Here is a 27,260-nt window from a genome sequence, read left to right on the forward strand (position 1 = left end):
ATCATTACAAGATTCTCACTGATCGTGCAATTTCAATTTTTTGTCATCAGGTCTGGAATTGGTGAGCAGGGGGTATCGTCATCAATGCACTTTAACCTTTAATTTATGTTCAAAGTATTGTCGGATTTGAAGTATAATGACCCCTCACTTCATTTTGATAAGACGTATTATTTAATTTCTCTCGCATTAAGTGCTCTTAGAGGCTTTCAGCTCACTCCAATTATGCGATTAACAGAAACTGTTTTGGAGACCTATACTTATGGTGTGAAAGGCGGTTCGTAGAAGTTCAACCCCCCCTCCCACATGATTCTCTTTCGATCAGTTTCAGAAGCCTTGACTGATAACTGATAATCATCCCTCACGGTTGACATAAGTTTTGAACCCTTATATTCAAACTGACGGATTAAAATTATAATTACCCCTCAATGGATCCTGATAATGAACTAATTATATCCCACAGCCTTGCGCAGAATGTAGTTACCTTAGCGCGGAAGTTAGTGACTTAATTTTTTTAAAGCTGCGAAGTTGTAAGCTGAGCGGAGCTATATTGCCGTGTCCTTGGTTTTTTGTTTCCTCTTCTGAGGCTCTTTTTCGTTTTACATTTGTTCACACAGCAAAGCTGAAAAAGTTAAATTTTCTTAATGACCTCTTCCTCTCACTAACGGTTTTTGAGCGCGTGACGTCATCTCTCTCTTTCTCTCTCTCTCTCTCTCTCTCTCTCTCTCTCTCTCTCTCTTTCTTTCTCTCTTTCTCTCTCTAGCAAAAGTTTTTGCGAGATTAGATTTTGCTCATACGTGATTTAGCTCGCTCAATAAAAATGACTCGCACTTTAAAACTTAAGTTTAATTTGAATTAATTTAAGGTCAAAGGAACTCATATGTGTTAAAAAGTTCCCCAATGAAAGGGCTTCTGCGCAATGAATTTCAACAAGCTTTATTAATTTATTGCTGAATGTTCTTACATTGCTTTTTGAGCGGTGTCGAAACCTTTTTCAACTTAAATCTGTATCTGTTTTTATATTTGGATAACAGTGACACAGTTTCGTTGGTACTTCTTGCTTGTCATCAGATTCTGCATATACGGATGTGACAAATTATCCCAATTTTGAGCAAGTTTGAACTAGTTTCCCTTACTGTCTCTTGTCCGCGAAAGCATATAAAACCTAATTTTAAAAAATGAGGGAGCGTACAATGCTGACATTTGCAAGCAAAATTGCTAGCGCATATGTCGATTCGATAACGTACTGTCTTGTGAACTAATCTGCAACTAAAAGCTTTCAAGATGTTCTGTCCCCGGACTGAAATTTGGCAAGTAAGGAAAAACTGCAAAATGTGTTTGTCTCATTTGATGTCAAAGTTCGTTTATGGGCCTAGCTGCGTGGAACTGTGATGATTGTAAAACTTGGGTTCAGTTTATTTATTACTACACAAGTGAAAAATTTTTTAATTAATAATTTCATATTCTAATGAAAATTTCTGGAAAAACCAAAATCATTTTGGAGCCACACAATTTTTTATCCTTATCGCCTGGAAACAAAGTTTACTATGAATTGGAGGTTTGAGAAGTCTTTAATTCAGCCATAGTCTGCAACAACATTTTTTAACTGATAGTTTAGGTTGGGCAAACATATTGTTACTAACTTTTTTTAAACCAATTTATGAAGCAATGATGTGCAATTTTGGCAGACATAAGATAACTTTTTGATTTGAATAACGTCGTGTCCTATTGAGGGATTTTCTACAAAGTGTTTAATTTAAAAAATAGACACGCTAACATTTCGTCTTTCATACAACTAGCAAAAATTTTGTCCTTTCATACAACTAGGGAGAATATGTTGTGACCCATTTATGGCAACGGTTGGATTGGGCGTTTTTGTTACCTGTATCAAGTATTGGTTACTTTGGAAAATGAGAGCTCCGAAAAAGCCCCTAAGTTCTGCTGTTCCTTATAAAAAAAACATTTTGTGGCGCATAAATTTGTGTTGTGGCAGTTTTGGAAAAAAATCCAACCCTCTAAATTTAACCCTATGTCCTTCAGATGTTTGAACTAAGTATTATTTCAAAGTATAAAACAAAAGGTTTTTATTTTCTGCCATCACAATAAAATTTGACTTTTTTTCGCCTTCGAGAAAATTACGCGAGATAAAGACAGCGAACAGATACGTTTGCTGCAAATTTCGGGGCACTTTGGCCTCTGTTAGCCTTTGTCTTTTCTGGGGGCATTGGCCAAGAAATTTATCTTTTCATCTACGGAAATGAATTTCTTGCTTTGGCGTATTCTCGTGTCATTAATTGTTTTGATGTTCGGTTAATTTTCAAATTACTACAAAACCTGTCAAAGAGGGTGGAGAAATTTAACAGCACTATTAGAGTTTTACCTATACATATTAACATATGCGAACAAGTAATTGATATACTTTGACTTTTGACTTCTAATTACAGTGAGAAGCGTTAACACAATAAAACATGTGATTTATCAATGAAAGATTGAAGGCCAGGCTCCAGCTACAACAACAACCAAATTACAACTGGACTGGAAGGTAGGTAGTTCCAACTTCGTAGCATATTTTAGAATGCGTGATTGACTCGGAAACTGCGTAGGTGCCAAAATAAATTTAGCGTCCTTTTTATTTTTACAATGCCCCCCCCCCCCCCCCCGCCGCTTATTCTCGCCCACAGGTCTAGTGAATTCAGAATATGTACACCCACGAAGAATATTTGATTTAGTAGTACAAAATGTTTTGTTATGAAAACTGTTTCGTATACTCGCCTCTGACTAACAAAATTTGTAAATTTTTTTGATTAGACTGTGACATAAAATAGTGAAAATTAAATCCACGATGGTTTTTTATTCTAATAGGAGCCAGGACTGGCGAGGGAATTCGAAACTGATCTTTTCTATGAAATATTTTGTAAAATGTGGGGAGGGGCAAGAAAGTAAGCTTTCCACCTACGGGATTCTTCAACTGAATTCTATTCTAATCTAGATTGATTAAGATTTTGTTCATTCATGGTAGATCACAGAAAGAGGATATCTCTGGTGTTATCTGCCGCAGTGGTAAAATTTTGCTAAAATAAAAAAAAGTTCTTGGATCATTTTCGTGTGTGCTCCTCCCCAGCTTTGTGGTTTCATATTATTTGCTTCGATTTCCTATGTAATGGTATGTATTCCACAAATTGGAGAGTTGATATACTACAACCTAATGTTCAACTTTAATGTTTTTGAAAGATAATTTTAATTACACTTCCTTTTCTCTGTTGATTGTGAATCTAGCAAGTCAGTGTTTTTAAGAATGAAGAATAGCAGAAAGTTCACGTTCTGAAACTGAGAATAGAACAAACAAGGCGGCTCGTTAATGTGCGTTCGCACATGATGTTCCGACCCGAGCTCATCTACATTTTTGACTAAATTGTCAACCAAATGAAGAGACCAAAAATAGATGTTTGAGTTTAAAGCAAACGTTACACAACTTATCTACTAATTGAATTACATAATACCATGCCTGATTACAGCGACAACGTGATCTGACATTAAAGAGACTAAGAGACAAAAAACAAAATTAGCACAAACAAAAATTTCACGTCAAAAACGGAATATCTAAGTTTAAATGCACCTAGTAACAACGTCAAAGCGCAATCAGGTAAAGCCTTAACTACATAAGATTACGTTTTTCTAACAATACAGCATATGGAAAGTTTTTTTAATGAGACTGGGTAACAGGTCGACAAAAAGAACGAACAGGGCGGCGAAACTTAAAAAATTAATCAACATTTTTTACACCAAGAAATTTCAAAAATCTTAAAAACCATTAGCTTTTAACTAAATATTTCTTAATAAGTTATTAAAAACTCATTACAAAACCAAAAGGACCTGTTTTTGATTAGACTAATTCATAGAAGCGAACTAAAGAGAAACTCAAAAATTTACAAACGATTTGCGAAAACACAAACTATTGCTACAATTAAAGGCATTAGCTATCATCTGAATATTGTATTTTTAATTCAATTGTTCGATTCTACAGATTCAGCTGAAGGACTTAAACTGAGAGATTAAATAAATTTACTTGCGCCACATTTGAAAACCATTGGGATCTGTTATTACGCGATTGTTCTGAAAGAAGAGAAAAAGAAACACAAAACTTGGCCACTAAATAAACGTTCAGAAAAACGCATATTGTCCAAAAAACGCATATAACAAAACAAACATTGTGACAAATAATATCAATAGATAAGTTATCTCTTGAAATACAAGAAATTGGATGGGACCTCTCATTGATGAAAGTAAGTTACAATTTGACGAAAAGAACAACAAAAACTGAAAAGTTTGAAAAAAACTTCAAAATGATTATCATAAACTTTCAGACTATTCGCTATAAACTGACTGCTTCTGGTAACATCATTCATTCAATGCTCAATTAGAAGCCTATGAGCACTGTCAGCAATTTAGGGTTACCTAAAGAACAAAAACAGCAAAATCAAGAAAAAAATGAGCGAGAAAAAAGTCGAAGGCATTAAAAAAATGAACTTTTCTTTGAAAGCTTTTCTAATTTCAATCAATTTTTAAGAGCAATGAGCTTTCTCTTATTTATCAATTTAATCTCAAAAAATCAACAAACATTAACAAATACCTTAGAACAACGAAATTTTCGAGAAAACACGTATTATCAACGCAATTAATTTCATTAGCCTTCAAAGCAAGCCGGTAAATATGCTAAATTATGCCTCGACGGAACAATAATTTTGTTTGACTATCATATTTCATCAATAAGACCTTGTAACAAGTTATTGACTATGAAAACGACAGCAGAGACAGGCAAAAACCAAAAATTCAGTAGAAAAGTGCCAGAAGAATGTCGAAGCAATTCAAATCATAAGCTCTTCTCTGAAAACTTTATCTATGATCAGTTGAACTTGATCCTTAAAACAATGGGGACCATCAGCAGAAAGATGATGTGATAAGATTTGAAAAGGATCCAAAATAAAATAAAGTACGCAAAAATTGGAAAAAACTATGAAATCTCGTGGTATCGAAGTTTTAAAACTATAAGTTAGAAGATGAAACCGCTAAACAGAATAATTTTGGCTGCAGTACAACGGAAAAGAATTCTGCTAGTACTGGCATTGGCCAACAGTAAAAGAAAAAAATTTCGGATTGGTTATTTTTCAGAAAAATTCGAAAAATTATTTTTAACTCTTAACAGCCATTAAACACAAAATCTTTTTGCAAGGGAGCTCAATATCTACATTCAGATATAACCCGATGGTTGAAAAGGAGTTTTGTTTTGCATAGATATTTATCATGACATCACAATAAGTCTTATGACTGTGAAAACAATAACAAAAACAGGCGAAAACCAAAATTCGGTAAAAAAAAGTGCGAGAAGAAAGTGTCGAAGCCAATTAAACCATTAGCTTTTCTCTGAAAACTTTATCTGTGACCATTGAACGTCCTCTTGAAGCAAATGGGATTAAAAAATTATTTGGATTACGTGTATATTGTTTTGATAATGTGATAAGAGTTCAAAAGTAACCAATAAAAAAAATATCCAAGTAATTTTTTAAAAAAATTGAAATCTTGTGTCATTGAAGTCATATAACCAATAGTTAGAAGATAAAACCGCTAACCAGATTTGTTGCAGTAAGAAAGAAGTGGGTGCTCTCACTCCTGGACTGACTTACAGTTCACGTTAATAAGTTTTATTCTTTAATGTTCAAAAAAAATTGAAATTTTTTTTAAGTCTTAACAGCCATTATCTGTCCCCCTCAAAGCACTAGATATGTTCTTTTAATGCTCACTATGGAACATATTTTACTGTTAGTCAGTGAATCCATGCCATAGGACTTCATAAAAATAGTAAAACCTCAAAAAGAAATTCAAAATTTCATATAAAATTACGAAAACTCAAAATCGAAGTAAAAAAAACATGAGCAATTCCTTGAAAACGATGTTATTTGTTCATTGGGCTTAGTTTGACGGTAAAGGAGGTTTGTCATTAATAGAACCTTGATACAAAAAGTGACTTAAAAAAGCAAAACAAGAAAAGTTTTATAAAAATAAGGAGCTCTCAAATAGAGTTCGATTTTTTTTATAGTGAACTTCCCAATGAGACCAGAACTAGTCTTCTTTTTGCCTTTAGTCTATTAGGAACAAAAAAATTGGTCCATTTTTTGGAGTGAAATTTAATTTTGAAATACTATTTTTATAGAAAATATTTTAATGTGGAGAAAAATTACACAAAAAGTTAACAAATTTCGCGTGTTCACACAAAACTTCAATCCTCGATAACTCGAAAAAAAAAACGAAAATGAAAAAAATCTTTTTAATTTTGAATTCTAAGCTGGACAAGCTTTTTAATGATACCACTCACATTTCTCTACGACGATTATATCTATCGGCCAAAATTGACTGAACAAAAAAAACCCATTTGAGTATATAGTTCCTCCCCCCCACAAGTGGGGTCGGAACAAAAATCTTCCGAGAGCCTACTTATCAATGAGCAACTTGAAGCAATAAATATCTTTGGGCAATTTTGAATTGTCTTGGCCTCCAACTGAAGCGGCTTTTCGCGTAAAAGTTGCAATCAACAGTAATCATTAATCTCAAAATGTTAAAGCGCTGAAACAGAGACTATAGTGAAAAATAATCTTTTAAGAAGATAAACCTCAATATAAATTAACGACTTGAACGCATTAATTTTCGGAGAGAAAACAGGACTTCTGTACCAGGACGCTGGTAAAAAAAACACCGTATCAGTCAAAATCAAAATGCGCGCCAATAAAACATTGAATGCGCGAGGGCAAATCGAAAAAGATCCAAATACTAGCTCAGAGTTAGAAAAGACTTTTGTTGAAAAGTTAGCTGTTTATATGTTAGATGTGTCAAACTTTTCTCATATTTCATCAGCGATCCATTGATTGTTACTCGAAAACAACGTTTCTGATTTTTTTCGTTTAACTCATTTTTATCTCATTCGTTTGTGTAACAGATCAGAGGTATATGTGCAATAGTTCGCAAGAAATGTGCGTCGCAGTAATAAAGTTAAAGGTGCTCTAATTTGTTGCCAAGCCAGGTAGTTCAGAACAGGAAGATGAACTTAAACCATGCTCTAATCTAATTCGTAAGTACCAGTCAAATGGACGTCAATTGCTTGTACTTTAGGAACTACAAGTATTGTTTCTGTTGTTAATGAAAACAATTATGTCCTTGTCGCTTTTCATGCAGTATTTCTGGAAACAAGTGTTTCTATCGAAAACCCAAATAAGGAGGCTTGGTAATATGTATTTGCACATGATGTTCCGACCTCGCCCATCCACGTTTTGATTTAATAGTCTACCAAATGAGGAAGAGAAAAAGGTTCAAAAATTCACATATCATTTAACAATCAATTAAGTGAAAAAATAATGCTGCATTAGGGTGCCGATGAGACATGTCATCAATGAGAGCACTGGACAACACACACACGAAAACAAATAATAGCAAACATTAATTACGAGATCAAAACTCGTTGACTAAAATTAAAAAACAGAAAATAGCAAAACGAAAAAGTAATCCGATAAAACTCGACCTAAACAAATCAACCTGTACTTCATCAGAAGCTCATTGCATAAGATATAAGACCTCTCAATAATGCGACTCAGTGACAGGTCGACAAAGAAGTGCAAAAAGACAACATTAAATACGTTTCTTTTTTTAAAAACTACCAATTTCAAGTTGATTAAAACCACATCGTATCAACCCGGCTCATCAGGAAGGCTAATTTATAGGTCACAGGAATCAATTGAGTTTTTTCGGTCTTCGTATCATGTTGGATGACTGCAAAAATAACGGCAAAACAATTGAATTTAATAAGAACGCTGTTCAGCCACCGCTATTCAGGGAAAATATTAAATACCGTTAATTTTGCTTTTTTCAACGCTAATTGGGTTACTGTAATCTTCTGATAAAGTGGAAAAGAAAAAAAAGCTCAGAATGAGCAAATATCCAAAAATCACACTTCTCTTTTGAAAATGCGTAGTACCAAAACCAAGAAACCATTCGTTTAAATCAACTATTATAAAGTTTGGATTTTGGTTTACTGGAAACAGGATTCAAGCTGTTGCTACAGAGAGAAAGCTCCGAAACTGAAAGAAATAAATTAAAATTGAAAAAAAAATCAAACAAACCGTAAGCTTTCTACTTAAAACAACAACAGATCAATTTGCATTTACTCAGGAATCCAATTGTGCTTTTTATTATTGAGAACAAATCGTAGGACGACAAAGAAAAACAAAAACAGACAGAACTCAAAACTTCACAAACAAATTATCGAAGCCACAGTGTTGAAGCCACTATATCTGTAAAACATTAAAACTCATTAAAAATTTAGCTGACAAAAGCGGTTAGATGATTTGAATTGATCTCTTTTGATTTTAACTGGGTCTTCTATGCAAATAATCTTTGTGTAAAAGACAACAAAAAACCACAATTATTGACCAGTATAAAAAACTCAAGATTCCTATAAAAACACATTTCTAAGCTCTATAGACATCTGTCAAAACACAACCAACCGCAACAATTTTGTTTAGATTATCTATTCTAATAGAATCGCAACAGAAAACTGATGAGCTTTGCCGATAATAAGATTGAGTTACTTATTGACGACAAAAGGAACAAAAAATGGGAATAACAAAAAATGTTTCTTTTTTGAAAATTTTAATTGAAAAACTTAAAACCGTTAGTTATAAAGCGAAATCAGGAAATAGATTCAGTTAAACAATCGTGGAAGCAATCAAAGTCTTTGATTGTCATGAATATGCCGAACGATAACAAAAAGAACAACATTTAGTGCCAAAAATGATATTAAAACTATAGGTTTATTACTGAAGGCATTAAACAGGTTCTTTTGCACATTCCTTCATTGCCATTTGGAACTATCTTCAGTGTGATTAAAATCAAAGGAGAACAAATAAGAATCCCAAATACAGGAAAAAATGCAAAAAATTGGGAATTACAAAGCTATTGTTTTAAGAAATTAAATGAAAGTCATTAAAACTTTCAGTTCTAATCCAAAATCAGTGAATATATTCGTTTCAACAACTTTAGAAGCAATTAAGTCTTTTGATTGACAGGAATATGCCGTACAAAAACGAAAAGAACCACAATTACAGCTGAAGACAAACTCCAATAAGTTTTGTGAGAGAACGGCTTTCAATGCCAATTGGAGCTGTACTTAATATGATTTGTTGAAAAGGGAATAAATTATTACCTTAAATACAAGAAAATATTCACAAATTCACAAATTTTTAATTAACTTCGTAGTAAGAAGGCCCCAAAAACATTGCTTGGTTCAAAAACTAATATAAAGACTATTTTTTCCTTCACTTGGTATAAATCGTTGCCTGTATATTTTGAAACTCAGCAACGTGTGGCGAAAAAACGATTGAAAAATATCAAATACCGAAATTTCCTAAACATTCTCCTAAAATAAATATGTTCAAAGTCATTAGAGGTCTTAGATATTAACTGAAGGCATTTTATAGGCTCACCTGCAGTTTTTTAGGAACCTAATTGAATCTTTAATTAATAAAACGTAGTCATCAGGCTGCAATACGATTGACAATTGAATCCAAAACAAAAGTCATTTTATGTTTACGAAAATACATCGTCAATGCCATAAAAACTCTGAGTTTTTTGAAGACAAATGTTTTTATGCGGCTTGATTTTGTTGTAAATAATTTCTCTCATTGATTGGGCCGTGATTTGAAATAACTTTTATCAGTAATCATCATAAAAAAGAACAAATGCGAATAAAAATTTTGATAAAAAAGACTGCACCCTAAAATAATCCGAATATTTGTTGATTGTTAGTATCCACGACGAGCTCAAAACTAGCCTTGATTTTTCCCATTGTCCAACAAAAACAAGTATTTATTCCATGTCTGCAAACTAGATCAATTAGCAAAGGGAATATTTCAATCAACAACGCATAGTTTAAAAAACTTTAAAATAAATCATGCATATTGTATAATTATTAGATTTATTTTTCGAAAACTGGCAAAAATTGAATTCCAGAAGAATCCTTTAAGACGCGAATGTACAGCTACTCTTTCAGGAGTTTTCAAAGATTGTGGCAACAGATGTTAGGTCTCTGTTTCCTGCAAGTTTCAACGAAGTACGAAACAAGAGCTTATTTGGAGCCTTTGATTTAAAAAAGTCTCAAATGCGAAAAATTTAACAAAATTATAAACCAAAAACGCGGGTAGATCAAGTTGGCGAGTTTTTCCTATCCTTAACCGTAAAACCAATAATAATGTTTATAAAAAATTTTTAACAATATTAACAAATTTGACTGAAAATTTTGCAAAAAATACGGAAAATGGGAACAAAAACATCAGAATTCACTCTAATTTTCGCAAAAATTTTAAACTTCGATAACTCCCTTTAAGCAGCGAAAATCAAAAATTTATTTCAATTCCATTTTTCATGCTGGTCGAGTTTTCTAATGATACCAGTCTCAACTCTCTACGATGAATATATCGATCGGCCAATATTGTCTGAACAAAAAAACCCATTTGAGTATATAGTTCCTCTCCCACAAGTGGATCGGAACTATAAGCAATTTTTCTGTTAGGGTGTCGATGTATAAAAGTTGCGCTGGAGTTCAGGCCTCAAAGCAAAAGACTCTTCAAAGTCCGCCTCTTCAAGGCATTAATGGAAAAGAAATGCAATTTATAAATTTTTTGCTGCGTTTTTCACAAGTCTGATTTTCTTAACTCGTCTTCAATGCTTCGTTTTGCATTTGGCTTCTGGTGAAACAAAAGCGAACCGGCATCAATTTGTAACTTGATCCATTTCAGAATAGTTCAACTACAGACGCAATAAATGTGATAGAAACATATGAGCAATGTTACTGTCAAATCAGATAGACTGCAGATCGTGGAAGATTGTGTAGAACTTTAGATTAAAAGAGACATATTCTTAGTAAGAAAAAACACTCAACGTGGTTTGTTGTTGAGACCGTTTTGAAAAAGAATAGATTGTTTGTTACCTGTTTTTAATTAACAAATAATTCGGTGTCATGCTCTCCTGAGATATTGGAAACGGCAATGACGGTACCTTTTCATAAGAAAGGTTGCAAATTGAACCCAAAGAGTTACTCAATAACATTTCTTTTGCCGATACTTGGCAAAACCTTTAGAAAAAAGTTTTCAAACGCCGTATGTCAAATTAAAGGAAATGTGAAGTTCTAATTTGTGATCAATAAATACATGTTCAGAAATAAAAGAAGTAGAATCGATTCAGTTGCTCAAAGGTTAGAAGTTGTGCGTATATCCTAATTCGAAAATGAATCCTTGTTTTGTGTTTCTTGATGTCAGTAAAGCTTTTGTTACTGTCAGACACTTCAAGGATTTACTTAGAAAACTGGAACTATCTGGATTTCGTGGTCCATTTCTCGGCTCTTTAAAACCATACAAAAAAGACAGAAAACAGTTTGTTTCCATGGGAAATTTTTATTACTTAACTAGAGCCATTAAACGCTGTAATTCGCATGGGTCAGTACCCGGACCAAATCCTTTTAAGATTGATATTAATGATCTTCCGCTTGTGTACAAAAGTTGTAACATGTCCCTGTTTGCCAATGATACGTCATTTTACTGATCTATTAAAGAAGGACACCGGAAAAGAGAACAAGATCTGCATAAATTTGGGATGGGATAGATGATAACAAACGTTATAATAATCAAGACAAACATAATTTCTAGGAAATCAACTAAAACAAACTAAGACGTCTTAAAACATTCAATACTTTTTCATACAAAAAACAGAAACGATGATATATTGGGGGTGTTTCTCATTGGGGGTGCTTTCTTTTGCGGAAGGAACATTGCTCATTCTGCAATTCGGTGTCTTAGTTTATGAAACTGCAGTTTCAATTGATTTTGAAAGAATTAATTAGTCACAAAGTTTGAAAGCGTTTCGAAAGTCAAAATAGACGAAAAATTTAAACGCACAGGAGAAATATCTCTATGATCCAAATTGTACGCTTTTCAAGGTTCTTGGTTAAGTCTTACCACTTTATTTTTTGAATAATGCAATTAACGCTTTTGATATAGAAAAGCTTATTTCAAGAGGTTAGGAAAACTGAACTTGAAAACTCAGCGAAATCAACAACAAACAATGAAACTTTGGCAACACGAGTGATTAAGATATGCATTTCTTCTGCAGAACGTAGAACCAGCATAACTAAATGTTTAATAACGCTACCATAAATAGGACTTCCAACTGTTTTACTTAAACATGAGGATAATTAAATACCTCGAAACTAATTCTTGTTAATAACAATGGTAGAATAGCAACTAAATAATTCATCTTATTAGGCTTCAATTTGCTAAATGTTCCTCTAAAGAGTCAAAATTTCACAGTTTCTGCCCTATTTGGTTATTTCTCGAGCACTGATTGTACCAATGCATTGTACATTTTATACAGCCTTTCGAATTTCAAATTAATCTATTTAATCTTATCTTTCCGCAATAACTGCCCTAATTTAGAAGTGAATCTGATTTTTCTCCCTGCAACTTCTGTGCCGTGATAGGACATTTTTTTGCGCGTACACACTTGCTCGGGCCGTTTTGTTTGGTACTATTTGGTCTGAGGCTGTTTGGTCTGGCAATGTTTTACTATTTGCGACTATTTTTTGTCTGGAACTCTTTTTCTGGGAATATTTTGTCCGGGAATGTTTTGCCTGAACCTGCAACACCTGAATTTGGTTCAATTTGTTCTCAATGGAACTGCAGCTGATTTCACCCAAATTTTACCTGAAATTGAACTCATTCAAAGCATCTACTGGAACCGAAATAAATCATCTTCCAAACAAAATGGCTTCGACTTACAGGCCAAGTAAACTTGGTCAAATAAACTTTCATAATGTATCATGAAACGAAAGTGAAAACCAGCTAGAAATCTGAGTAAATTTACTTGCAAACGTTGAAAGCCTTAATGTTGAAAAGTGCAGGCCTCTCTTTTTAATTTATCATCTGAACTTACCTGAAATATATCTGAAAATTTTGCGCTTTGTTGTTTTTTTTTAAAGTTTAGGTGTGCTTACGTAAACCTTTTCCCAAGAAACTGGCTACCAATATGATAGCTGCATATCGTTGTGGCTGAAAATAGAAACTGAAAATATAGAATGATGAAAGGATTTATTGAACCGGAGGCTTGTAATGGTCGATAAAGCAACCTGCTTGCATGTATTTGTGTCACGTGATCAGAACCTTACAAAAGAGGGAAGGCTTTGATTGGGATGGAATTAAGGAAAAGAAGGTGAATTTCACACTCGAATTATATTTATTGTCCTCGATGCCTGTTATATGTCTTTAATCTCCCTAGCGGATCGATATAGGATTAAACAAAACAAACAATTTTAGACATTGTTTTGTTTTCAATTAATATTTTGAACCGCTAGGCTTGCCATTCAACGCTAGCGTCGATTTTGAAATATTTTGATAGCGTTCTTTTGTGGTCCACTAAATAGTTATTCTCAAATATTTATTATTGACAGTTTACTTTCAGTACTTTTGTGTAAAATCAATCATCACGATTTTTTCTCTACTTAAAAGATTTTCTGTCAAAATGGTCAAATTTTGAGTTCTAAAGGATTTCATCCTGGTTTAAGTTTATAGCACCTCAAAAACTTAAGAGACCTGAAATGAAACGTAAACTTGCCCCCACCTTTCCCCAAATTCGTTCTTTCGCCCATTCAAGCAAATGTTCGGATTGATAAAGTTCTAAATTGAAGCAGCTTCTACTAATGCACAAATGAACGGGGGCGACGGCAGGGCAGCTCAGAGGTGCTCTACTCTTCCCCCGAAGCAGGCGAAGAATTCATCACCCGACAGAGGCGCTGCAGGCGGAGGGGGAGGAGGTGCAGGAGGGGAGGGCATCACTGCCAACAGAAGGTTGAGAGCAAAACGGGGTGTCTCATTTTCGGAAGAACGCTCTCAAAGACCAGAAGCGAAGCGACTGCAACGGGTGGGTGGTGGGGTGGGTGCAGTTAGAAGCAGAGGGGCGAAAAACAATCCAGACTTAGCCAGATTCTTCACCAGTCGGAAACTAGTTGAGAGGAAACTGGTGTTTAAAGTGGATGATCTAGCACCTGCTTGTGTCAGAAAGTGAGTAGCGTCCCAGTAAAAAAACTTGAATTTTTTCAAACGTTTTGAAGATTAATGGTAAGAAAACATCGAGACGTGCTTAAATTTGCATTTTTTTCAAGAAAAATATTTTGAATTTGTGTCAAATGTTACCAACAAAATTTATCACGGCATGTCAAGATTTATCACAAATGCATCACCAGAAATTTATAACAAATGCATCAAGAAAATGCATTCGTGTAACGGCTGCTCACCTATCAAGGACAAGGAAAGCTTTACACCACCCAGTATGTTTCAGCGGTTTCAAATCTGCCAGGATATTACGTTTTTGCAGTTAACTTTTGTGAAATGTTTCATCCGCTATACTGTAGATTGCCGTTGCATTATTTGATACTCAATTAGTCACAATAACTAATTAGTCTTTTGTGATGAATATTCAAATGCTTTGATTGAATTAATCAATTAACTCAATTTCAAATATTTCAGAAATTAAAATTTTTTCTTGACTTTTTTGAACGTAAATGCTAGATATCTAAATATTTACGTGCTTAAGAGCGTTGGGAGACCTCCAGTTGTTTGTAGAACATAAACAACGCAACCTATACTATATTGATGGGCCCAGATTTTATACTTTATACCCAATATGAATACATAGGCAAAATATAAAAGATTGTATTTCCTGGTGAAAATTTCTTAGATTAACCAATCGAATAAATGGAATTGGCTTAGGTTATTAGAAAACGAAGGAAACAAGAACGAACAGCTTATCTCTATAATTGTTTTTATCAGAACTTTGTTCCTCAACGTGAGACTTTGAGATTTTCAGTCAATTCTCTTTTCAATTTGTCAGAGTGAAGACAAGCCGTGCAATCACTATTTTGATCTACAAAACACGATGACAAATGCTGCTCAAAGATCGTGCTTCCCACCGTATGTCAACTTAATAAGACCAAGTTTTTGAATTTCAGCCGATTCTTCAAAGTTTTTCAATTTCCTTTCATGCTGCTAGTATTGTTGCTTTGCATATCAAAATTGCATCTCTGATTGGTTGTAGTTAACTATGTCGTCAGAGTTTCCAAATTTGCTGAGCTTGGGGTGTAGGATACCTCATATGCTGTTTCGCGCTCTCTGAATTGGTCTAAAAATAGCAAATTTCGCTGAATCTGACATCGCATATTCTGTAACTCGTACTCCATTTGAGCTCGATTCTGTGTAATTGTCAATATTTGGCAATAAGAGGGCAGTTTAAGTTTGAGTTCTGGTTAAACTTCAATTATGATGATCACTTACTAATAATAGTTACGAACTGTATATTTTTAACAAGGTGAGCAAATGGATGTGGCTTGGATAAATTGTAGCATTAAATTTTGCTTGCCATTGTATTCTAACTTCACTACCTAATTTGGCCTTGAATCAATTTGTTTAGGTGCGGAGGTCAACCGTCAAGTTTTGCTTAACTGTTACAGCTGACTAAAGATTTCTTTTTATTAATTTTGAAGTGATATTTGCTCATATGGCCGAAAAAGACGACTTGTGCAAAACTGTGTCTAGCAGAATGTTTAACTATACGTCTTTGCCAAAAAATTTAAAGTTAACTGAGGAAAAGTTGTCTTTATTTGTGAAGTTGAACTTGATTCCATCTGTCTGTAGAAGCTTGAGAACAGTTGTTTTTTATCCAATACTCGAAACTTAAAACTTCACAACTGCCTTTTTTATATACTGGTACTTAATCTAAAAACATATGCCTTGTAATTTAATTTTTAAAGTAAAAGAGTAAAAGAGCTATTCGCGAAAACATGTTAAACAAGAGTAATTGATTGCTGAGCACTTCTGATTTAAAGACAAGAGACAACAATCTTCAACACGAAATTCTGGGATATGTTGGCGTGCAGCAACATGCAGTAAACTAAATGATCGAACTTTGTTTTCATGATTACCTTTGACGTTCTAAGAGCAAAAGCCAAAAAATCACTTTAGTACATATTTTGTTGCTATTCGAAGTGTGCTATGTTGGTGAAATCATAAGTAATCAGTTTGAATCATGACAATATTTCTAACCGATTAAATTATTATTTGCTCCTAATTGAATCTGGTGTCTGAATTATATTAGTGCTGCGGTCTTTTTTTCCAATTATTTTGATTGACCAATTTTTCTTCTGTCCGTTTTGACTGTCCCTTCTCAAAAACGGGATAGGTAGGTTAAACTCGGAGGGCATTAAGTTTTTTTAGAGCCTCGTGGCTCCCTAAACTTCAAGTATGCTCCGCCGATGAAACAGCTTCGGAGACATGCCCTATGATGTGAAGGATGGTTCTTAGGTTTGACTCCTCCCCTTTTAACCCTCCCCATATGACCCCCTTACCCCCCTCACTTCCTTTCCTCCGCCCTCCACTTCCTCCCCCAACCTCACCACTCTCCATCCCGCCGTTGCCACCGCTGCCACCACCACCACAACAACCACCTCCGTCTCCTCTTCTAATGCTCAACCAACCTCTACTCAATTAGGTCGCGGAGTTCGCTGCTGAGGAAACTATCCGCTCGCCAGTCGTTTGAGATCATTTTTCCCTCTCATGTATGTTCCCTCACTTTGTAAAAATGTTGGAACAATTTTAGATGAGACTAGCCAATATAAAGGCGGCCATGATAAAGGCGTAAAAGGAAGCAGTTTCAATATTATATGAATGATTTGCAGATTATATTTGAATGATTTCATTTTATATATATATGATTATATATGAATGATATGAATGATGTATATGAATGATATATAGGATTCTGCTAGAGCGTGGCTGGGTGGAACACGGAGGCAATGGGCTTAACAGCCAGTTACAGACTCCGGATCAGAAAGATGCCTGGCACCTGCACTGGAAGAATGCCAAGTTCTCCCCCGCAGAGTACGACTTCCTCCTCTCCTGGCAGGTGATCAACCACTTCCCGAAGACATTCAACATCGCCAAGAAAGACTGCCTCGCTCGCAACCTCAAAAGGTTCCATTCTTTCTTCTTTGTCGAGAAATTATTTTAGTTATCTTTGGATTATGTCTGGATTAGCATTATGCGGCGTGAGTTAGTTGCTCCCGCTCAAATTGCTAAAGCAGAACTAGATCAAATTAGATACAATAGATGATCTAGCTCTTTGACCAGCTTTACATCTCCAGTTTCTATTGTAGCAATCGATATTTTCGGTTTTTGGTTTTATTGGTTTTATAATTTAGCTTTTGCGAGCATTTTTCTCTGTTTTCTTAATTCTTCTTTATTTTCCCTGGTACTTTTGTGTTTTTATTGCATTTACGAAGTCAAACATTTTTGACAATACTGAAAAGTAAAGCTGCAGTGTCCTTAACATGGTCCTAGTAAATCACTGAATTATCACTACAATCACTGAATTATCACTGAATTATCACTGAAATCACTAAACAAAACATTATCAATATTGTGAGAAAAGTATTAAAAGAGCAAAAGAAAAGTGAGCATGTTTTTGAACTTATAAGCATTTTCTGGGTTTTTATTTCTATTGTCAGTTAGAAAGTTTTAATTAACTGTCAGCAATTGAAAAATTAAAAATTTATTATGTTAAAGACATTAATAATAAAAATTGTTATTAAAAATTTATTAATTATTATCGTCTCCTGTCTACACATTGAAAGTTTTTCATTAGGACAAGCGGAACCTTGTGACGTGTTTCAGTAAATAACTTGTTTCTGACCTCCTTATAACGTGCTTTTGAGAAACAAGCAAAGCATAAACAGAAGCATGATGAAATTTCTCATGATTTTAGAATGCGAGCTGTGTATGGAGCTAGCCTGTTCGATTTCTTCCCCCGAACTTACATTCTGCCGAACGACTATCCCAAGTTGATTGACCAATACATTGAAAATGACAGATGGACTAGCTACATTAGACAGCGGATGAGCCGATCAGCAAAATACAGCGCCAAGACGCGCTCTGAATCAACTACTATCAACTCGCGAACTGGCTCAGCTAGTTCGCAAGCCTCACGCAAAACAGACAAGTCGTTCACAACGAAAAAATATCCGGAAACATTAGCAAAAAGTGAAGCAATTGCGAAAGAGAGCCGAAAGTCGAGGTATACCTGGATTGCAAAACCAGCAGAGAACTCGCAAGGTCGAGGCATTACCATTCTGAATGACTTGGCGGACCTGAGATTTGAGACTGCAACTGTGGTGCAGAAATACATAGACAACCCGATGATGATTTCTGGTTATAAGTTTGATCTGAGGCTCTACGTTATTGTCGCTAGTTATAACCCGCTAACTGTTTACTTGTATAAGGTTAGTATTTAGCAATCTCGTAAATAATCTACACCCAAGTCGAGGTGTTGCTGGTGAAAACTGATACGAAGTGTGGGATTTATTATGTTTGCCCCCCCCCCCCCACTGTTTTTACGCCCCCAGTTACAAATTACATGTTGTTATATAGCACGTTACTATGTAAAAAAATATTACGTGCGCCTGGCGGGCGTAAAAGATATCAGCCCACTAAGATGGGGGGCCAAAACAGAATAGACCCGAAGTGTGCTATGGAAACCCAATTGTCATTCTCAAAAACTAATTACCCAAACTGCTTTTAATTCTAATCTGTTGTTGTTTAACCCCCTATATTTTAACCCCGATTTTTTATTCCCTATTATGTAACCCCTATTATGTAACCCCCTCAATTATGTAACCCCTATATTGTTGCTCCCCGATTTTAAGCTTCAAATAATTAAGGATAATTAGGCCTCAATCAATTCTATATTGTCTAATTAAAAGAGATCAAAATCAGGGTGATATGATTGAGGTGAAAAGATTTTTCACACTTCAATCATTTCATCCCAATTTTAATCTGTAAATTCATGGATCATTTCTGTCAGGGAAATTGAGCTAACGACTCAATAGACTAATAGTTTAAAGCAATTAGCGAATTAGTTATATCATCTAGCCCCTTATGCGTCAATTAAAAGCAATTGAAAAGTGAATGATACGTAAAATTTCTTGTTTCATTGGATTTTGAAATCAGCATGATGTCTGCTGACTTTGAATTTATTATTTCTTACAAAGAAAGAAATATTGGTTGTACAAGGTCAAGAATTTTACGTTAAAAGAATAAATACGTTAACAACCGCTCGAAATTGTTCAAAATATCAAAACCAAAAGTGCCGCGTTTCCGCATTTACACAAGATGACCAACTTATTTGAGAAAACGGTGAGCACAATCATCATGCTTCTACTAGAAAACCAGCCACACAAAAACTTATAGACAGGATAAAAGCCATGAGTGACAGCTTGACGGCCGCAGCAGCTGTAGCGTCCGCATTTTTACCACTATCTTTCGTTCTCTCGACCCAGTATGCGTTGCGGTCAAAACCAAATTATAAAAAACAACGCAGCTTCGGAACGTCATTTCGAGATACCTGATATGTTTCAATAGTTTTTAAGGTATGACAGTGGAAAAGATGACCACGAGGGTATTTTCATCTTTGGTGATCCGTATATGACATCGGTTCCCGAAGGTTCGGCTTGCAGAGAAAATCGTTATTTTACCGCCAAAACACTTCTATCAAATATTCACATTTCATGTATATTTTCTCGGTATTGCTACGGCTTGTTTGATGCCCTCCTTCCAAACAAAACAAAAAAACCTACAAGAGACTTCTTGATGCTTTATAAACGTTTCCCCAGACTGTAAGCCCGATAAATTTCGGTTACATTTTGAAGTTGCTCCAATTAACGCCTCCCAAAAACACCATCCAGCTTCAATGTTATTGGGCTGCTATTTCAATTTAACCCAAAATTTTGTTAAGAAAATTGGGAATCCAGGCATTTAAAATGATCCTTGCTCTAGCTTCGGAAAAAATGAGTAAATAGAAAAATTTTTTTTATTTTGATTGTCGAGGAAATAACTACTCTGGCGGATCAACAGCCTTTAGATAGCTTCGTTGTTGAGAAAATAGACGGGCTTTGTTTATTTTTCCAATCAAATTGCATCACGTGTCCACTATCGAATCATCCTCTTATGTTCCCTCCACAAATCTTGAGTCAAAGAAACGCTGCCATTGAGAGAATTGCCAGAACAAGTAATGCTGTTGAGGGCTGGCTTTGTGGGTGTTTGTGCTTTCGTGTTAATTTAAGGTTGAAATCATCTTAATATTTTAAGTTGGGGCGCCCTCCTTGCGTCCTCACGGAATTACTTCGAAACCTCTTATCGTGACTCATTAGGGAATTTGATCCGGGGCGTGAAACTTACAATACAACCCTAATTAAAATTGACGGGCTTTGTTTATTTTTCCAATCAAATTACATCACGTGTCCACTATCAAATCGTCCTCCTATGTTCCCTCCACAAATCTTGAGTCAAAGAAACGCTGCCATTGAGGGAATTGCCAGAACAAGTAATGCTGTTGAGGGCTGACTTTGTGGGTGTTTGTGTTTTCGTGTTAATTTAAGGTTGAAATCATCTTAATATTTTGAGTTGGCGCCCTCCTTGCATCCTCACGGAATTACTTTGAAGCCTCTTATCGTGACTCATTAGGGAATTTGATCCCGGGCGTGAAACTTACAATACAACCCCTAATTAGAAACACAGTTTTGCGGCATTTATTTATGAAACTTGCACAGCATAGCTGCTAGCAAAAATGTCAATCTTGGTTTCACTGAAAATTCTGTTAAACACGCGGTTAAATTTCGTTTTGATTTGCTAATTTATGTCTACTCAGAAATTAGTTTTCAAAATTTAGCCTACATCTTTTCTATTGAAAAGTATCGGTTGTTCTGTCTTCTGGGCTAGGAGAGTTTTTGAACTTTTTGATTCAAATCAAAGTGCAACATAAAAGAGGTCAGACTTGACACTTTTTTGTTCAAAGTCATTGCTCTAAAAAAAAGTTTCTTCACTGTTCTTCGATTTCAAAGAAACGCAAGCTGTTTAATGCCGCAATCTTGAAGGTCAGTAGTTTTGTGTTTTTGAAGTCCTTTGAACTTTAGCTTTGCTTATTGTTCTTTTGGACGACGAAATAGATAAAAGATTTCGGTGTTCTATCAATTTCGGGGTGATTAAATTGCGGGGTGAAAAAACTGAGGGGTCATTATTTACGGGTTGAATTATAGGGGGTGAAATAAATCGGGGTGAAAAGAAGTAGAACCGTTGTTTTACAGTCTCAATAAGATCACTACTAATTTTAGCGTTTAATTGCTTTCGAAGGAAGTTGGTAGCAATTATAGCAATTAGATTAGTTTTCGGTCTTCCTTTTAATGAAAATTTCCCATTTTAGTCCCTCACGTAGATATAGCTCCCTAGGGGATTGGTTCCATGCAGTTTAGGGAACTACCCTAAAGCCGGCAATATTTATTGTTTGGATCTATCCCCCCCCCGCTTAGTCAGCATGCAATTTTTTGATGCACTTGCTAATTTTTTTTGACATAGTAAACGGCTATATAATAACGTCAATTTTTAAACTCGGGGTCTTAAGAAATATGAGTGAACAGAATAGATCCACTTTGTTTTTAGCTATTCAAAACAATAATTCAGTTTCTTACATTAAAGTGAAAAGCGATAGACTTGTTCAAAGATTTTAGAGGTCACATTTATCCAACATAGTCCAATTTGTTCAGTTTATGATAAGGTAAAGCTAGCCTGTAAAAACCGTCTCCAGCTACTGGCAAAACCAACCACTTGCCAGATGTTTGAGAACAATTTAACCGAGTTTAGTCGGTAATGTTTTCCTATTTAATTGGTTTTTTTCAACTTTCAATGTGTTATTATTAATAGCCGCGTCAGCAATTCCAGGCGGCTGTTATAGAGCTCCTAATTTCTTACTATTCAGTGAACTTGAATTGTATTGGGGCGCTATCTTTATTTAAAGATCTGTTCACTCATTTTCGTGATTTTTGAAATCAAACTAGAGCAGTGATTTTGGTCGCGCCGAAACAGGAAAAGGAACGAAAAAGCAAGTGGGTTTCGCGGCGTGAAAATTTTCCTCTCTAGGTTTAAAGTAGAGTAAGAAGACGGTGTTTGAATAAAAATTCGCATTCTAGCTAGTCATCTTTTGTTCACATGCGGCAAGTTCGGTTTGGTTTTTACTGTTTTTTTTTTTCAATTTTTCGGATCGGATTTTTTTCGAAATTGTTTTCCCAATCTATTCATAGTTCATTCGAGGACTTATTTTTTTGTTAGAATCAAACTTATATTTCTCGCTAGTGGTTTTTTGTTCTCCCTAGCGGCATTTTGACATTGGTTTTCTGGTTTTTTATCTAATTTTTTCAGAAATGCTTTTCACAATCCATTCATAGCCCGTTCTAGGTCTAGTTTTTTTTATAGTTCTAGTCAATGAAAATTTTTTGGATCATACGTCAGATCTTGTCCTGCTATGTTTTTTAACTTCGCCCAACAGATTTTTGGTTTCGTCTTACCCTGACTTCTTGGAATTGACTTTTTCAATGATTTTAGTGACTTCTATTGCTTTGCAATTAAAATTTTTGTTCGTGACGTCATTTATCTTTTTAGGTCAAGTGCGTGACTTACCTCACTACAAAATGACATCTGAAATTACCTATGCAACTTTAATTTTTATGAACGTTTACTAATTAAAGATCAATAGTGTGCATCTAAATAGTGCCAAACTTATATGAACTAATTCCTGAGTAAAAGAGTCTTTAGTTTTAATATCGAACATTGATTTTGAAAAAAGTTCCATTAGGGCTTTTTCCTTGTACAGCAAATGTGTCTCATAAAAATGACAGTCCGAATCTAAACCAAAAAGTCTAGTGGTCTAGTGAAAAGCTGGTGGCCGATCTGCAAATCTTAGTTCTTTAGTTGTTTCAATTCATGGTAGGCCACAAGCGTCTATCGCGGCTATTTTCCTGGCAATCTGCCGGCTATGTTACACTAAAGTTATTTAGTCTAAAAAATTTTTAGACTCAATATAAATTACTGCCGACATAAAGATTGGATATTTTTTTGAGTAAAGTTCGCTTGGAAAATCTACATAGAGGAGGTTTGTTTGGACGTTTCTACTAGCCGCCCTCATCTTCACAGCCGGCTTCAATGGCAGCCTTTTTTAAGATCTGCTCTCTAAATCTCTTTATTTTTGTCTGATTTTTCTTTTAATGTTTTTTCCACGGTCTTTTCAAAACTCCCTGAAACTTGCCAAAACTTGTCTTGCTATGTTTTCTTAAGATCTGTTTACACATTTTCGTGATTTTGGAAGTCAAAATGGAACAATGATTTTCGTCACGCCGGAACAGAAATTGGCTTGCGAAGTCAAGTGTTTCTGTTGTTTCAAGCTAAGCCAACTCATCTCATTGCCTTATCCCCACTTGCCAGCTCATATTCTCCTGCAGCTAACCCTACCCTCAATAAAATGAACCCCCCTACGTCTTTTCCAATCGTTACAATACTAATGATTTTTTTTAGAATATGACATATTCCCCCCCCCCCCCCCCTGCTTAGCAAGAATGAAACTTTTAGGGATCCTAATTTTCACCAGTCTTTTCTGACTGAGAACTAAGTTATTACATTTCTAATTTTTTTTTTGTTTTTTATAGTAATATACATACTTTTCAAATATTTTTTAAATATCTATTTCCTTTTTAATAGCCGCGTCCTCAATTCTAGGTGGCTATTATAGCGCTCCTAAATTTTTTACAATTCAAAGAATTTGAATTGTATTGGGGCGCTGTCTTTTTTTAAGATCTGTTCACACGTTTTCAATAATTTTAAGTCAAATTGGAGTGGTGGTTTTGGTCACGCCGAAACAGGAAATGGAGCGAAAAAGCGAGTGGTTTTGCGGCGTGATTTTTTTTGGCTCTAATTTTAAAGTAGAGTGAGAAAACGGTGTTTGAACAAAAATTCGGTTTCTCGGTAGTGGTTTTTTGTTCACATGCGGCAATTTCACTCTGATTTTTTACTGTTTTTTCGATTTTTTAGATCGGATTTTTTTCTAAATGGTTTTCCCAATCCATTCACAGCTCATTCTAGGCCTAGTTTTTGTTTGAATTAAATTTTTTTTCTCGCTAGTGGTTTTTTCGTTCACATGCGGAATTTTGACATTGATTTTCTGTTTTTTTTTATTTTTTTATCTGATTTTTTAAAATGGTTTTCTCAATTCACTCATAGTCCATTCTATGTATAGTTTCTCTATTTAGTCAATAAAAATTCTTTGAATTGTACGTCAGGACTTGTCCTGCTATGTTTTTTTTTACTTCGTCTAACAGATTTTTGTTTCGTCTTACCGTGACTTCCTGGAATTGACTTTATCAATGACTTACCTCAGTGAAAAAAATGACTTCTGAGCTCACTTATGAAACTTTAAATTTTATGAACATTTACTTATTAAAGGTCAATGTTGTGCATCTAAGTATTGCCAAACTTATACGCACTAATTCCTTTGTAATAGAGTCTTTAGTTTTAATATCGAACATTGATTTTGGATAAAGTTCCATCAGGGCTTTTTCCTTGTACAGCAAATGTGTCTCATAAAATTGACAGTCCGAATCTAACTCAAAAAGTCTAGTGGTCTATTAAAGGACTGGTGATCGATCTGTCTATTTTATTTCTATATTTGTTTCAATTCATGTAACGCCACAAGCGTCTATCGCGGCTATTTTCCGGCAATCTGCCGGCTATGTTCTGAACATCGGTCATTGCTAGATCTGACGTCTAATTAACAAGAGTCTTCGAGTCGCTTCATTTATTCTACCGGATCTGTTTTTGCGACTTCCATCCTAACATTTTTGATCTTATAGCTGTTTTAGTCTTTACTTCTACGAATTTCCAACACTGCTGAAGAGGCATACGTTCATGGTCTAAATGAGGTATTTTGTTTGGTTTGGAGGCTCCCTTTTTCTGCCATACCCCTTTTTTGTCCCCTGCCCAGTTCGGCTTACCTCCTATGGCCAAATAGTTATGTTAATCGAATAATTTTTAGGAGGGTCTGGTTCGCTTTGCGACCGATAAGTTCAGCATGGATAATCTGACCAACAAGTACTCCCACCTCACTAACACCAGTATCAACAAATCCAGTCCATCCTACTCGAACACTAAGGAAAACGTCGGCCCAGGTAAGATGCTACTGACTTGTATCGACACTTCTGTTGGTAGGGTTTGAAAATGGGTATCATCAAGAACCCGCGTTAATAGGACTTGTTCTGACTGTAATAAGAGAAGTCTAGTTCGGATTAAAACCTAAACATCCTGACTGTAAGCTTGCCAACATTAAATTGCGACTGTTGAGTTTATGGTTTATGAAAAATAAATTTTAGTTAACTTAGAGCACCGAAAATTTTCTCTGCAAAGTCAGACTTGCAAAGTTAAAATTGGATAACTGACTGGAGCGTCTAATCTCATCCGGTACCGACCAACAAGAACCGCCCTTTTCTAAAATATTGCTAAATATTCATACTATGATGATGCTAAATGTTCTAGGCTGCATTTGGGCACTAAGTCAGCTGAAAAGCTACTTCGAGAGTCAGCCCTTACTGTTCAAAGGAGAGAGGAACCCTGCCCATACCTGGCACAAGATCACCAACATCATCATCCTAACCCTCTTAGCACTCTCAGACCACATTCCCACCCACACAACCTACAACTGCTTCGAACTCCTCGGTTTCGACATCCTAATTGACAACCGGATGAAGCCCTGGCTACTCGAGGTCAACGTGAGCCCGGCTCTTACTACAGCCACTCCTCTCGACGCATATGTTAAGCTAGGAGTGCTACAACACACGATCTATCTGGTTGAAAAACTCTTTTTCAGCGAACTTGAAGATGAAATTTATGGTAATAAATCACAAAAAGTATCGTCGCTGAATCGCAAAATTGCAAACGTCGACGGTTCCTCGTCCGATGCGACGTCAATGTCATCCAAAACGTTTCCGAGCACAACGAAGTCATTGCCGTCCAGGTACCACGGCTACAGTTTTTACAAACCAAGGGCTGGTATATTTTCCAGATCAAGATCATCCAAAAACTTGCCCCTGGCTTTAGGCGACCTGACACTCATTTTTCCATTCAACGAAGAGTCGCGTTTGGCAACTTGTCTTGAGAAACACGATTTAAGAAGTGCTATTTTGGAGATTTCGAAACGAGATGCGTTTGTGCAGAGAAAATTGCAGTCGTGGAGTGCAAAAAGGCGAAGTCCCACACCGCAGAAACTAGAAAGTCTTCTTTTATGGTGTCCATAGGCAACTTTAAGTTTTTATTTTGTTGTTAACCAAGAATTTAAACAGTCATTAAAAGCATAAATTACAGCACTTTTAAACTGAGCTGCGCTATATTGATGCTTGTTTGTTTTTTTTTGTGAAAATTTTACTTGTTCATGCGCGTACTGCTATTCAAAAATCTGGCTATATGATAGCTTGCTGCACATCTTTTTTGTCCACTGAGCATGTTTGTATCCATGTAACTTTTAGTCGTTCAATAAGCAATGCATTTTTTGGTTTAAAAAGCTGCAAACCTGATCAATTTCATAAGAATCCATTTTCAATTTGGAAGGTTGATAAGCTGGGAGTTTGGTTTAGTTGATAAAATTGTATATACATGCTCATCTCCATCTTAATGGATAAGCTACCCTAACTCAAGCTCACCCTCCCTTTTCCTAATTAAACTAAAGCAAGCCTCTCTAAGGCGCAGCTAGCTCATGGTGAACCCAATAGTCGTTTAAGAGCCGCTCAATGGTGAACCCCGCTCAATAGTCTGTTGAGAGCAATTCGCCCGACGCTTGTTGGTTACATTTTCAGGATTAGGAGGTACATGTGTCTGATGGTGGTCTTACGGTTGATGGGAAATCGCAAATCATTTTACAAACAAAACAAGTCTGCTCGTTAATGTGCATTCGCACATGATGTTCCGACCCGAGCTCATCTACATTTTTGACTTAATTGTCAACCAAATGAGATAACAAAAATAGATGTTTGACTTTAAAAAACACGTTACAAAACGTAAATACTAATTGAATTACATAATGCCATTTCTCATTACAGCGCTCACGAGATCTACCAATAAAAAGACTACGATAAAAAACAGCAAACAACAAAATATGCAAAAACAAAATTTTCACGGCAGAAACCCAATATATAATTTTAAAAACACCTAGTAACAACGTCAAAATGCAATCAGAAAAAACCTTAACTCCACAAATTTAGT

General features: G+C 35.3%; 1 protein-coding gene across 2 annotated transcripts; it reads left to right on the top strand.

Annotated features, from left to right (window-relative positions):
• The first annotated feature begins 2,390 nt into the window (after positions 1-2,390).
• Positions 2,391-26,481, top strand: LOC142335476 (putative tubulin polyglutamylase TTLL2). Of its 2 annotated transcripts, none has more exons than XM_075383999.1 (6): positions 2,391-2,539; positions 13,775-14,147; positions 16,896-17,111; positions 17,902-18,415; positions 25,045-25,177; positions 25,542-26,481. In XM_075383999.1, the coding sequence occupies exons 2-6, from the start codon at positions 13,795-13,797 to the stop codon at positions 26,297-26,299; spliced, it is 1,974 nt and encodes a 657-aa protein (XP_075240114.1). In that variant the 5' UTR covers positions 2,391-2,539; positions 13,775-13,794; the 3' UTR covers positions 26,300-26,481. The 2 variants fall into 2 exon arrangements, with proteins under 2 accessions (XP_075240114.1, XP_075240115.1); XM_075384000.1 differs by having other exon boundaries at positions 2,410-2,539; positions 13,778-14,147.
• Positions 26,482-27,260: the final 779 nt, after the last annotated feature.

Source organism: Convolutriloba macropyga, chromosome 2 (genome assembly GCF_964194025.1).
Source record: "Convolutriloba macropyga chromosome 2, txConMacr16.3, whole genome shotgun sequence".
NCBI classification, from domain to species: Eukaryota; Metazoa; Xenacoelomorpha; order Acoela; family Convolutidae; genus Convolutriloba; species Convolutriloba macropyga.